Source organism: Meleagris gallopavo, chromosome 1 (assembly GCF_905368555.1).
Source record: "Meleagris gallopavo chromosome 1, MGAL_WU_HG_1.1, whole genome shotgun sequence".
In the NCBI taxonomy this organism is placed as follows: domain Eukaryota; kingdom Metazoa; phylum Chordata; class Aves; order Galliformes; family Phasianidae; genus Meleagris; species Meleagris gallopavo.
Window position 1 is genome coordinate 67,326,262 of NC_139404.1, and position 13,946 is coordinate 67,340,207.

At 40.9% G+C, this 13,946-nt stretch overlaps 2 protein-coding genes across 5 annotated transcripts in view; one reads left to right on the forward strand and one right to left on the reverse strand.

Annotated features, from left to right (window-relative positions):
• Nucleotides 1-13,049, forward strand: LOC116216179 (uncharacterized). Of its 4 annotated transcripts, XM_085232007.1 has the most exons (7): nt 1-234; nt 441-798; nt 1,523-1,755; nt 2,339-4,077; nt 5,794-5,934; nt 7,488-8,526; nt 10,788-13,049. In XM_085232007.1, the coding sequence occupies exons 2-7, from the start codon at nt 520-522 to the stop codon at nt 10,849-10,851; spliced, it is 3,495 nt and encodes a 1,164-aa protein (XP_085088133.1). In that variant the 5' UTR covers nt 1-234; nt 441-519; the 3' UTR covers nt 10,852-13,049. The 4 variants fall into 4 exon arrangements, with proteins under 4 accessions (XP_085088133.1, XP_085088113.1, XP_085088126.1 ...); XM_085231987.1 differs by having other exon boundaries at nt 2-234; nt 7,488-13,049; XM_085232000.1 differs by having other exon boundaries at nt 2-191; nt 7,488-13,049.
• Nucleotides 12,855-13,946, reverse strand: part of INTS13 (integrator complex subunit 13) — a 19,777-nt gene continuing 18,685 nt past the window's right edge. Inside the window, exons 16-17 of the mRNA XM_085232020.1 lie at nt 13,777-13,912; nt 12,855-13,555 (exon numbers count right to left, since the gene is read on the reverse strand). Coding sequence (XP_085088146.1) covers nt 13,516-13,555; nt 13,777-13,912 — 176 coding nt within the window. The 3' untranslated portion in view covers nt 12,855-13,515. The remainder of the gene's footprint in view (nt 13,556-13,776; nt 13,913-13,946) is intronic.

The window sequence follows — 13,946 nt, forward strand, 5'->3', positions numbered from 1 at the left end:
CCACAAATCCTGCCAGGTCAGGTTACTGCTCTGTTATCTGGCTCTTCTAAGCCATATGTTGAAGGCCCCCCTGAGGAGGCCCTCGTGTAACGTTTCAGCTCCTGGAGACCGAGTGGTCTTTCATTGGGACAGGAACAGCAATGGGAGCAACAGCAGCTGAAAAGCGTTACGAGTTGGCTCTGTGCTACAAGGTACTTTCCCATGAGAGGTCTTCAGCTGAACAGAGCAGCGGCGGTGAGTACAGAGGCTTTTAAAAAGTCTACACGCCGCCCCAGATCCAGCTGTGGGCTGTAACAAATAGACTGGAGTGCTTCTAACAGATGCTGCTTAAAGCCTTGCCGCATTTTACACCTTTCAGCTTCCTCACAAGATGAAGTAGACTGATCTAAAGTGCATATATGTGTGGTTTGGTTTTCTTTTTTCTCCCTTTTCCCTTACAGATCGAAAGTGCAGTGTAGTAGCAGCATCTATCTGCTAGCAGGGTGCACACGGGCAGCCCCACACAGCAGCTGCTGGAGGATGGACACCCACAGGAGCCCTGTGGGCACTGACAGCAGGTGTCCTGCCGCAAGGTCCTGCTCGCTCCCAGCAACGCAAGTTTCACCTGCACTCCCCTTTCTCTTTGTGCTGGCATGTGTTGGAGTAAATATGTCCGCTACAGTTGTCAAGGAGTCAGATAACACGTGTGAAGAAACAAAGGTCCTGAAAGGAATCCCAGATGCAACAGTTCTTGTGGGAAAGATATTCTGTTATCCAGTGCCAGTATTTGCCTTTCAAGGAACAATAACTCAGTACAAGGTAATGCCGTTAAATGCACTTCTTGGTATAATCCTTCAGCAAAGGAGTATTCGCTTTATTTTTAAAAATCACTTCTGTTTTTCCTATTTAGAGCATGCTATCTGTAAAACTACAGGGGCTGCTCCAAAAGCAGTGCCTCTTATTTTATGATGTTGGCCCACAATATCTAAGGCAGATGATGGTGATATGGCAGTAGAGGTCGAACATTTCCACCAATATTCTGTTACAGTTTGTTGTCATGTGACAGATGGCAGCAGAGAGGCAATCTGACAACATGGTGTCTGACATGGAAGTATGGATGAAGAAAGGTGTGTCACTGAATTCCTTCATGTGGAAAAAAAATGGCACGCATTGACATCCATCCATGTTTGGTGATTTATGGAGACCGAACAGTGATGTGAGCACCATGAGGTGGTGCATTTTAGCAGTGACAACAGCGATGTGAAAGATAAGCCATGTTCCCAATGGACAGATTTATGAGTGAGGCATGCAGGCTCTTGTTCATCACTGGTGAAAGCGCCTCGCTGATGGTGGTAACTATGCTGAAAAATAGCGTTAGTAGCTGAGAATTTGCTCTGTCAAATAACATTATTGTGTTTTTCATCACTACTGTAGTTTCCATGAACATAAATAGGAAGCATTATTTTCAGAGCAATCTACGCAGAATAGGAACACCGACTTTCTGCCTTTAATTCTGTTCATCTTCTGTCCTCTTGTGGAGCAGGTCACTTTAGCCAGTGGTGCAAATTTGCCAAGCTGGTTGGACTTCAATCCCAACACGAACATGCTGCAGGGACTGCCAATGACCGGGGAGAGTGGAGAGTACCTGCTAAGCATTACTGCCTCTGGAAGAAAGTGTGCCCAGGCAGCTGCTGTAAAGCTCACCATCCATGTTCAGGACAGCATTTTATTCCTGGACACAGAGAACAGCTTGAACCACATACCAAACAGCCACCAGTGAGTACTGTCCGCTGCTGAGGGCCTTTTAACCAAACTTGAATTAAAAAAATGGAAATGGAAAGAAAAAAATGCAAGGCTGCTAGCAGTGGGGTGCTGATGCTCCAGGTGGCTGCTGACAAGGCAGCATCCAGCCTCCCTGCCCCAGCTGGGAACTGGAGCTCTTCCTTTGTGGAGGAGAGACAAGGCCATCAATTGCCTATGCATTACACTGCCCACTTCCACTGATGATACTTTCTTTCTTAGTAATAAGTAATTCCAGTCTAATAGACATCAAATGTAAATCTTTTAACTGAATTACTTAAAAGTCAGCATCATGATGGTAGCATTTGGTAAATCCGAATCGTGCTGCTGTGCTCTAGATCAGCAATGGGGTCAAACGTAGCTCTTGCTGAAGATAAAGGAGTGTAGAACATTCACATATTCAGTAGGAGGAAGTTTTGAATGAAGAGGTGAGATTGAGTGATGTATGTGCACAGGAAAATGGATTGAATTCAAACAAGTATCTTCACAAAAGAAGGGGGGAAGGGAAGATTAACAACTTAATCAATGCAATTTTGGTCTTTAATGCCAATCCTCATAGGTGTGGGAAGGAAGTTCCCATCACTTCTGCTGAAATCATTCTCTCCACTGGAGCCAAAACCCTGGAAGCACGGGAACGCCTCTACATCGTGTACACAATCGCTGAATACCTCCATCTGGATTCCTCCCTAGTAACCCTGTTGCAATACACAGACGTGGTGCACAGAAACTTGCAGAACCTGACTGTGCTGGCCAGAGCCACTTCGCACATTGATTTCACAGTGAACCGTTACGTAGGACTCAACTGGCCTGTCAAGTGTGGAGAGCTTGCTGTGCTCCACGAATTCGTTCAAGTCCTACAACACAACATTGATTCACAGCATCTCTCACAACTCCTAAGATATGAAATTTCAGGCTGGAGAATACTTAGGAGAGGGAGTTACAAAAAAAAGCCTCCGAGACAACAACGCAGGCAATTAATGATCACACCAACACCTACATTGAAGGTAACTAGAATTACCCAGAGACCAGCTGCACTTGCTCCCCGTCCTTTGTTCTCTGCTGTGCCAAGTCGTTTGCTCTTACAACTTGCTGTATCACCTACCCAAAGTTTATATAAAGATAGTATAACAACAAGTTACCAGTTGCAGAATAACATCCATCCTGTAAGTCAAGAAAGTTTAGTCACCTTAAAAATGGACTCAGCATTGGACATGCCAACTAATAACCCAAGAGTAGTTGTTATGTTTGGAGATACTAGTTCTTCAGATCTTTCACCTTCTCTGGTTCCTAAATCAATGCTTCTCTTCACTGAGCAGAAAGCGCTGCCCACCAGAGCTCCTGGCATGTCCTTGCTGCTACAGCAACCTGAGCCTCACATGTCTCAGACAGACTTATATTTCCATTCTAGTAAAACAGAAGTATATGGATCCCATCTCCTAAAGGACATCACCTCAAATACAGACCTGCTTCCCAGATCCACGTACCCTCTGATGATAAATACTCTTCATGAGCAGCCCCATACCTTGACAGAGGCACTTTCTTCAAAGACGGAACGTCATGTATTTTTGCCACAAGAAATATCAACATCAGAAATGCCAGATTACAGTGATAAGGCAAAAAGACACTTTCCAAAATCTGAAATGCTTTCTTGTGCATCTCTGTCTCTAGAGAGGCTTCAGTCTCTATCCCCAAACACTTTGCTAACAGCCACAGCTTCATCTGATTTCACATTTCCCATCAATTATATATTTCCACCTTCACCAGCAAGTAGTAGCCCAAGCCAGGAGTTAGCTCATGGCCATGAACTATTATCCAAGTCTTCTGCAACTATGTCATCATCCTATAGGCTTCTATTTATTGAAGGGAAAAGCACAGTTTCTTCCGTGATCCAATCAGAAGCACAGATCCTCTATCCCAAACTGAATTTCCATACTGAAATCTCAGCCTGCTTTTCTAGCTCTTCTTACAGCCCTTTCCCTGGTGAAGCTAAAACATCTTATGAATCAAGTCTGCTCATTCTATCCCATCCTGATAGCACTCCAGTTCTTACTCTTACACCACCAATTGCACATTCTACTTATGGTGGTAGCATGCTCAAAACACAGATGCAGTCTCCAAGTATTTTATCCACAAAGTTGTTGCACTCAGGCAGAGATCTGGGAACACGAATGATTTTGCCAAACATCACTGCGCCCACCCTGGAGTCGCACAAAATCTCAGATGTTGTAGCTGATGCCATAGAAGTACCCCTGGTGAATTTATTTACTACCACGTCTCATCCGTTCAACAGTGTGCCAGGTATGCTTTAAGATTTAACTTTCTTTTCATTTTATTTCCTGCTGGGAGAGTCCTAACAAAATAGATAAACATAATTTACTCTGCATCAGCACAACCATGCTGCGCTTTGGATACGTCAGCAACAGACTTCCTTGTAAGAGAAAGTAATTTTATCTCTCAACTTCGTACATTTCCCCTAATGACAACCAGAACCAGCTCTGGCTGTCCTATCTCAGGAAAGATATGGATCCATTGAAAAAGATCCAAAGGAACACAATGATGGTCTGAAGACTAGAAAACATGACATAAATGGAAAGAATTAATCTAGAAGACTGAGGAAAGATGCAAGTTTATGTAACAGCTTGCTGAAAAGATGAAAGAACTGTTCTCCACATCCCGTGGGAACAAAAGCAGCGCTAATGACTCTATCTTACACTTCAGTTGATGTAAGTTAAACACTAGATAAAATTTCTCAGAGCAAGGATGATAAGACATAAGATTACTTGGGGAACACTGTGGAACAGTGTATTAAGAACGCAGCAACAAATATTTATCAGAAATGACACAAATGTAGCTGAACATCCCACAGTGTAAAAAATTTGACTATACATCCTTTAGAGTCCTCCTCCAAATGCATGAATCAGTCAGGCTTAAGTATAAGCTAGACTTCAAGAGATAGCACGTTCATAGGACCAGTTGGGTAAGTCTGCAAGGACTGTCTGAATCTGCTGCCATTATCCCTTTAAAAAGGTATGTGATAGAACTTAAATATCAAGTAAGTTCATGCATTCAGAGCCAAACTCTTCCTTCATTCTCAAGCAAAGTCACTGCCCCTATTTTTGTAGAATTGACCCAGTAAGTGTCTTTCTGAAGTATTTGCTTTCTAAAGCTCTTCTAGACCTATTTTATGCCTATACCCAGAGTGCAAAACTGCAGCTTGAAATGTTTAGGTTTGTAATCAGGTGCCTAAGCAACCAGCTGTGAAAACCCAGATAGGTAACACAGCACTAACATGATACTGCTATTAACACTTGCAAACACAGACCATCTAGAGATTTTCAAAACTCTCTGCTCCTGGTGAGAGAAACTGCCTGAGGAAAGTCTCCATTGATTTTCCAAAGGAGAGGTTGAACATTATCCAGCCAGGAAATATAATCCTGTTATTCCCCAAAATGCTACATTTTCCAACGCCATTTTCACCCAATGTCTAAAATCTTGAATTGTGATTTACAAGTTATTGACATAAGTGCCTAATGTATCAGATGTGTAAGGTATTGCAAGTATTTTACAACGTTATTACAGTACTTTTCATTATGGTGTTTCGTACTGTAATAGCTGAGAAATTGAGACAAAATACACAATATGCCAAAGCCCACTGAAGGACAGAGCAGTTCTGCTGTGGTATTCCCACTGAAGAAAGGTGCTGATGTATTCAATACCTATACAGCAAATCAGTTCCAGAGACAAGATCAGAATCCAGCTCACTTTACAGCCATACATGAGATAAGATTCTAGCAGCAGAAACTCAGATCCACACTGCTTTCTCCTCCAGCTTCCTTCCCATGGCTCTAACTTCACTGGCAGATGCAGGCAAAGAATTTTTAAATAGACGCCATAAAAGTTTTTTTTTTTTTTAATATTCCCAACTGTATATCAAATTATTACAATAAGATATTTTACATACATTTAAGCAATCTTCTGCCTAACACTGTAATAAACAGTACCTTGTTTTCACAGAGCTGATTCTGACACTACCACCATCACACCAGGATGCAAGCACCTTGCAATTTCCTACCGATGAAACGCTACAGTCTACAGAAAGTACAGGAACTCTCCCTCTATCTTCTATTTCACAGGAGCTTGAGAATAAAACCCCAGGTAAAAAAAATGCTTTTCTACTTATTGATGTCATCCTCCTCCTTAGTGATCCTGCAAAGTATTGCTGGCCTCCTATACGAAAACTCATGTAGTATGGGGTCATATCACCATAACACTCAAAGCACCCTGACCTAAACTTTGTGCCCTTTGAATTAATCTCTCCTCTTTTTTTAATTAGGAAAGTAGTATCTGAGGAGATGATTAGCTTAGAGTGGTATTTTACTAGATCCTGCAAAGTGTTCCCTGTCCTGGTGTTGAAAACACACATAAACGAGATAAATGAGAACTAGCAGGAAGAAATGAACATCTCTGTCACAGACTGTGGGAATTCTCTGAGTTCTCATCTTCGCCCTTTTTCTTTGAGCCTGCCAGCAAGCTTAACCCAATAGTCAGACATTTCCTTTTCAAATTCATCACCACATTTTATCTTCCTCACAGCTCACTTTGGTGTATTCATTCATAAGAGCTCTACGAACTGAGCAGATGTATTGCTGCCAAGGCAAATGCTGCCTCAGGCAGTGTATCTCCCATCTCCAGAAGTGGGGTGATGGTGCTGGCACCCAGTGTTTGCCTGATTAACCTGAAACTATTCTTAATGATAAGCATGGCTCAATAGTGCAAAGAGAATGCAAACATTCCTGTAAGATTCCCAGACAAGAAATCCATGTTTGGTGTTGTTGATAGAAAATGAAACAGTAACATGTTAAGATTTACCTCATAAATGAAATAATTTTCTGAATCTAACGGAGCACTCACCACCAGAGCTGTTCCAATTCCTTACAGAGCTAATAATTTTTTCTTCAAGATTTGCTTCTGTTTCCAAAGAGAACACCTTACTCAGAAACCATATATTTTTCTGCAGTGGGGATCTCAGCTTGTGCAAGCACACTGCCAGGGGCTCCTGTAAATTTAATTTGGGAATGAATGTAAATCATCTGAGGAGAACCCTGCTAATGAGATACCTGTGCCAGAGCCTTCAATAATTAAGGTATCAGAGTACTATGCAGTTTCTTGCTGTGTAGCTTCAGACTGTAGCCCCACTGATTTCAATACACTATCCAATTGTACAAGTAAGGACCTTTAAGGTTACATAAACTTTCCATAGCACAGGATGAAGAAAAAAAAAAATTTAAATAATTTTGCAGTAATAGGAAGGAACACTGCACTTACTCCTTGATACTTATAACGTCAGAAATGGGACATACTTGATAGCCAACATGAAGAGTATATCCATAATCTGAGAAGCATGCTGTGGTATTTCTATGAATTAGATTAGGATGTACTTTTGGGGAAAAGACCTTACTAATATATTATACTAGATAGAAGTGTCTTCGTATTTGTTTCAATAAACACATCACTGCTATATATGCTTCAATGTAACAGAAGAATTGTAAAGTCACATGTAAAATTTACACCCAAAAGCACATGGAATTGTCATCAAGACATGATCAAGGGCAATGCTTTCCAGTATCATTATAAGCTTATCATTATAAGCTCATCAGATAACTGTTTTTTCTTCGTAACCCTTTTCCTTTCCTCATCCCTCTCTAAAGGGCAAACAAATACTTCTCCGAAGGTCGTTCATTCAATCCAATTCCTAACAGCAACTATTGGATGCCTGTTCTCTTTTCCTGTATCTGCCAACACATTTTATGATGAGGAAGATGGCAATTCAACTCAGTTATCTTTACAATTAATTCCAGCTGATGACTCTCCAGGGGGATCAGAAAGCTGGCTTCAATTTAACGTGTCTCAGCAGACCATGCATGGCTATCCCCTTGATATTGATTTCCAGTATTCGCCTCAAGAGTTCGTTCTGTCTGCCACAGATTCTGGGGGACTGACTGTCTGGCAATCCTTTACCATTGAGCTTCTGAAGCCCACAGATGTCCCATGCCACCTTTACACCATCAGAACCAAAAACAGCTATTACTCCTTCTTGAGAGAGAGGAAAAGGATTAGTTTATTTCTAGAGAAGCTCTCCTTGTATTTGAACTCCACCAATCCCAAAGACATCGTGGTGACCGCTCTCAAACCTGGATCCACACTAATCTCATGGTACAACAGTTCGCTGTGTACAGGTGCCAACAGACCTTTCAGCTGGTGTGCAAAAGAGGAAATCCAGGAAGCACTAAACAAACTACGAGTGCCAGATGGATACGTTAGCCCACATTTCATCCAAGCAATGTTACCAGAATACAAGGTTGATGTCATCTTCAATATTTCATACAATGATAAGTGCTTTCCCACTACAAAGCCATTTGGTGGATCTTTCAACAGTACCGTGCCTACGCTTCAAGGCTGGCATGACTCCAATATCATAAAGCCCCCATCAGCCTTACTAAGCAGTCTTTGTGTCACTGTTGGGCTGGTTCTGCTCGCATTACTTTACTGTTCTTGCAAGCATTACAACAAGATTCCTGAATCCAAGTTCATGACATTTCAGAGCAACTCCCAGCTTAGCCATGCTGATGTGGCAATGCATGTCCTGCAGCCTCGTGAAGTACCTGTACATGAGTGTGGGGGATCACCACCACATTCCTTATGGCTTCCACCTTTGTTATCACTTACCTCCCCAGAGCAGTATTCCAGGTCAGTAAGGTTGCCTCATATCATACCATCTTCCCAGCCACCAAAATATCAACTCCCACCCCATTATCAAGAGGGTACAACTACCCAAAACGACCGGGGCTGTATCTGTAGATTTAAGATGACATCTTCTAAATGATAGCAAGAGCAAATATACAAATAGACAATTTGTATGTTAGGAAGTACTGTCCTTATTGTGCAGGAAAAATAAGAAAAGGCTAAGTATTTAATCTTTCAGTTTCAGATAGGACATAAGTTACATAAGCCTAACGAAGAGGCATAAGCAGAATCAGAATATCCTGAAACTAAGTATCAGAACAAAATGCCAAATACATAAGGTAAAGTTATCTATAGATAAGGTGGACAACTAAGCTATCTGTACCAGTCAGTCAAAAAATGTATACCATACTGATGCTAGTAGGACTGAGCCAAAGTTGAGTAAAACCAATTTAATTATGACTCCATACATTTTGTGAAGAAAGTATAACTGTCAGGAGAACCATAACAAAAGCCAGTGTTTCCACTGAAACTTGAAGGCCCTACAAGCCCTGAGTCTCTATGTTATCCTATAATTATATCCATATTTTTAAAAAAAATAAGAACTGCCTAACATGAAATGCTTCTCTTCCCATGCCATTGTGTAATGTACTTCCATAATTAAATTTTCAAGTTACCAGAATTATCACAAGACTCTACTGGAGAGAGTGGATAGCCAGAGATCATCAGACCATTGACATTACAACTGCAATAATGAAACAGGTTTAACTTTGCTCCTTCAGGCAATCATAAAATGATATATATGTAGGTTTCAGTCTCATTCACTCTCAGAAACATAAATTCTTTTCTTGCTGTAGATTCGTGGTAACATTTGTACATCTCACGCACTGGGAGAGCTCCTCCTAATCAAAGAGCAATAAAACAGCTTGGGTTGGAAGGGACCTCAAGGATCACTTAGTTTCAAGCGCCCTGCCACAGGCAGGGCTGGCAACTGCTAGAGCAAGTACTAGATCAGATTGCCCAGAGCCCCATCAAATCTGGCCTTCAATACAACCAGGGTTTTGGCATCCACAACCTCTCTGTGCAATCTGTTCCTGTAACCATAATCTTACCAGGGACAGAAATGAGACTGACTGGCCTGTAGTTCCCTGAATCTTATTTTCCCTTCTTCAAAATTGGGGTTATGTTTCCCCTTTTCCAATCAGTGGGAACTTCACCAGACTGCCATGACCTTTCAAATACGATGGATAGCAACTCGGCAACTTCATCCGCCAGTTCCCTCAGAACCTAGGAATGGATCATAGAATGGCCTGGGTTGAAAAAAAGACCACAATGATCATCTAGTTTCAGCCCCCCTGCTATGTGCAGTGTTGCCAACCAGCAGACCAGGCTGCCCAGAGCCACATCCAGCCTGGCCTTGAATGCCTCCAGGGATGAGGCATCCACAACCTCCTTGGGCAGCCTATTTCAATGCTTCACCACCCTCTGTGTGAAAAATTTCCTCCATGGGATCTCATAGGATACCATAAACCTATGCACCTTCAGGCTGCCCATGAGCTTCATATAATTCACCAGCCCTTCCTCCTTGGCAAGGACAACATCCTGCATAGCACCTTTTCTGGTGGTTTCCTGTACTACTTGGAAGAGGAAATTATCACCAACACATTCCAGAAAACTCTTTGATTTCTGTTGCACTGCTGCGTTGTCTTTCCAGCAGATATTGGGGTAGTTGAAGTCCCCCACAAGAATCGTGTTTTGTGAATGTGATTATGCTCCTATCTGTTCATAGAAGGCTTTGTCCATTTTGTTTTCCCAATTAGGCAACCTCTAGCAGACATCCACTGTCTCCTTCGCCTGCCCTCCCTTTAGTCCTAACCTATAAGCTCTCTGTCAGCTCCTTGTCTACCCCCAAAGTGGAGCTCCACAGACTCCAGGTGGTCATTACTGTAAAAGGAAACATGCCCCCCCCTTCCCTCCTGCCCGCCTCTCCTAGAGATATACCCATCTATTCCTACATTCCAGTCCTGAGAATCATCCCAACACATCTCATTGATGCCAATGACATCATAGCCCCGTAGGCATGCTCATGCCTGCAAGTCCTCCTGCTTGTTCCCCGTGCTCCCATTGATGTACAGGCACTTGAGTTGGGCTCCCATTGAGGCTGATCTACTCATTTTGACACTCAAAGGCAAAGTCAACAAGAGGGTAAAGATTTTAAAGGGCACATTTATGCTGACCTCTTGATTTACCTTTATTTTTTCACACAGGTCCCACATTCCTCAGTGTATTTGCACTGCATCTGGGCTTCACCCTGTGACACAAGTTACATAGTTCCCCTTACTGGAAAAGCAAACTATAAGTCAGCCTTGAGCCAGTTTACTAAAAAGTTCTCCTGTATCTACTGAAGACCCTTAAGTGCATACCCATTTGCCTTGCACTCTCCCAGGGGCTGCACACAAGGAAACAAAGCTTCTCAGAACAGTTACCTTATGTGTTCCTACAGCATCACAGTGTGATCTCACTGCCACATTGTATAGTGGCAACCTAGTGATGAACTCCAACTGAAAAGTATGAATAAAAGCCATGCTGAACACAGGGCAATCCAACAGCCACCAACACTGCTCTGACGCAGCAAACAACCACTAAGAAGCAGATAGCTAGCCAATGGATAGTCTGTGCAGCCTAAAGAGCATGAACGTAAGTGTATACTCCTACTGTTAGGAAAGTGAGTAGAGCCAGACCCAGTGAAGCAGCAGGCAGGGAGATGAACAGTGACTATTAAACCATAAGCATGAAAATGTTGCTGACCTATTAAGATCTTTGTTCTTTGGAGGAACAGTGGTTGCTTTACAAATTTAATAGTAGTGAAAGGATTTACTTCTTGCATAAGATAGGAGCATTTGTCTCTGCAGCTTTGATTAACTTTCTGAATAAATGCAAAGTCTTCCAGCTGACAACTTCAAATTGGCAGAAGATGATCAACTATAAGTCAAACCAATATAATTTCCTACCACCACAAGACGAGACATAACGTTGGTAAGTTAAATAAGCTACCTTGAGGTGCAGCATATTTAGAACTGCTGATCAAGCCACACCAAGCCAGGCTATAAGGACAGAACCAACACACATCCTGAAATGAGACTCTGCCATTGATTTTTTGAGACAGACTTTAGATGACCTTGATGAACTTACGATCTTTCCGCATTATTTTTGTCCTATTATTGAATTTTTAAACAAAAACTGGAGTGTAGTGAACGTATAGATGTGTTTAAGGTAATGACTGTGTTGAGGTGTGATGGTGTGTATTAGTACCATGGTGAAAATGCTTAGTAATTTGAAAGACCCCAAGCCTACATCTAAGCGAGTTCATCACTTTTAACTCACAAACAAGAAACACCTTTAATTTCTACTGCAAACTAAGCAGTCTCTCCTCTCTGTGGAGGAGAAACCAGGATTGTTTTTTTGTTTCTTTTGATCATCCACATTTCAAAAACCTGGGCAGAAAGGCCAGTTTACATCAAATCAGTAAGAAGTATTTCACATAAGCAACATATGACTTCAAAATAGAAATCTGCAGGACTACACATCTAAGTTTATTACTTGGATAGCGACATCTTATTTTTCAAGATAAGAAAAGAAGGTCTCAGATTTTAGGGGTATTAAAAAAAAAATCATATATTGCTTCTGTGAAAGCTACATAAACCTTTAAATGTTATCAAAATAGTATCAGGCAAATACTCTTTTCTCACTGCAAAAAATGGTCCTACAATCATTTAACAAATCACACTGTCAAATTGTGGCTACCAATGTAAATATACCAGCATGATATTTGTATTCTGAATTAGTCACCATGAACTACGGCATTTCAAGTTTCAGCTGAAGAAATAAAACTAACTCTATATGTTTATAAGACCTCTTTCTGAGCTTTTCTATACTGACAAACTAATGTATCAAAGCTGCGGGACCTTCAGTTGCTTATTCAGGCTAAAATAAAGCCATGGGAGTAGACCAGAGGAAAACTGATAGAACCACTAAGCTCAAGTGGAAGCATAGAAAGATTAGAAACTAGTTTCTGCATATGGTTTTATATTGTATCTCCATAGCTTCATGCCCCGCTCTTCTATAGATGGCATGTTGAAGGGATCAGCTACTTGGAGAAATTAGCAGAGATGCTACTTAGAGAAAAAAAGAAACAAAAAAGAAGACTGATCATCACATTTGTCATTTCTTAGCCATATTCAGATATTCAGAATAAGCTTCCTCTTTATAAGTATTAGGGCTTAAAGTGGCCTAAAGCCACAGGTAGTTTGGAGGGTATTTCCATCAGAAAAACATTTAATGGTTAGCAAAAAATTTATTTCGATTTTGTTTAAAAACATTCAATTCCAGCATAACAACCTGAAAGATCTTGCTTTCTAAAGTTCATTCCTAACAAATTTTAAAAAGTTCTTAAGCCAACATTTAGTCTTTAAAACCACTCACGCCCCCCACCCCTCCACTGCATGAAAACCAAGACTGACACATTCTCAGCTCAGCAACAAGGTGTTCAGTGTGCGGTCTTTTCAATAATTCTGGATGCCTGAGAAGTTTTCTATAAATAAAAGTATTAATGAACTGAAATTAACAGTATCAGTTATTTATCAATTGAAACTGAAGCTCTTCAATACAGTCAGTCACCACTGTATTAAATACTTATGGAAAAGGACTTTAAATTCAGATTAACATCTTTGACAATTTCATTTAGTCCTTGGCAGCAGAGGTTTTCTTCATTCTAAGAAGTCGACTGTACAGTACTTCAGGACAGGCTATTTGCCACCACTCAGTGTGATATGTGGATTTTACAGTTCATAGAAAAATAGAAATACAAAAGAGTAAAAACAAAACAGAACTAAACAATTGTACTAAATGGTACCAATTTCAACTCCAACATCACGGTGTTCTACTTTTGTTTTTTCCCCCCTCTGTGCAATTTGGCCAAATTCTGTTCAAATAAAATCACTGTCGTCCAGTTTTTCCATTCTCTGTCGTTTCCATTCTGAAATGGCAGAAGACAATTGGTAAGGATCATCATTGTTAACACAATCAGACTAAGAAGAAATGAAATAAAAATTGTAATTTTTGTTTTATAAACTTGGCATACTTTAATCCTCAAAAAATGTAAGCAGTCCTTTTAATGCAAATAAACTATTAAATCTATTTCAAACTATTGCATTTGACTATTGCTTGAGTAGTAGTGATGCATTTATTGATACAAACCCATTTTCTTCTTTCAGATGTTGGTACAGCTCAGCTTTATTGTTGACAGAGTTCAAACGACCAATAAATTCTTGGTGTTTCCTAGAATTGGCAGTATTAATCCTGTTGCTCCATAAAGACAGCAAGGACATCGGCCCTAAAATTGCATGCAAAAACAGGTAAAAATCTGT

Excerpts from the sequence above, each read along its gene's own strand:
- LOC116216179 (XM_085231987.1), top strand. The coding sequence starts at position 520 with ATGGACACCCACAGGAGCCCTGTGGGCACTGACAGCAGGTGTCCTGCC. Across the intron at positions 799-1,522 it reads GAACAATAACTCAGTACAAG|GTCACTTTAGCCAGTGGTGC; the intron begins GTAATGCCGTTA and ends CTTGTGGAGCAG. Across the intron at positions 5,935-7,487 it reads GCTTGAGAATAAAACCCCAG|GGCAAACAAATACTTCTCCG; the intron begins GTAAAAAAAATG and ends CCCTCTCTAAAG.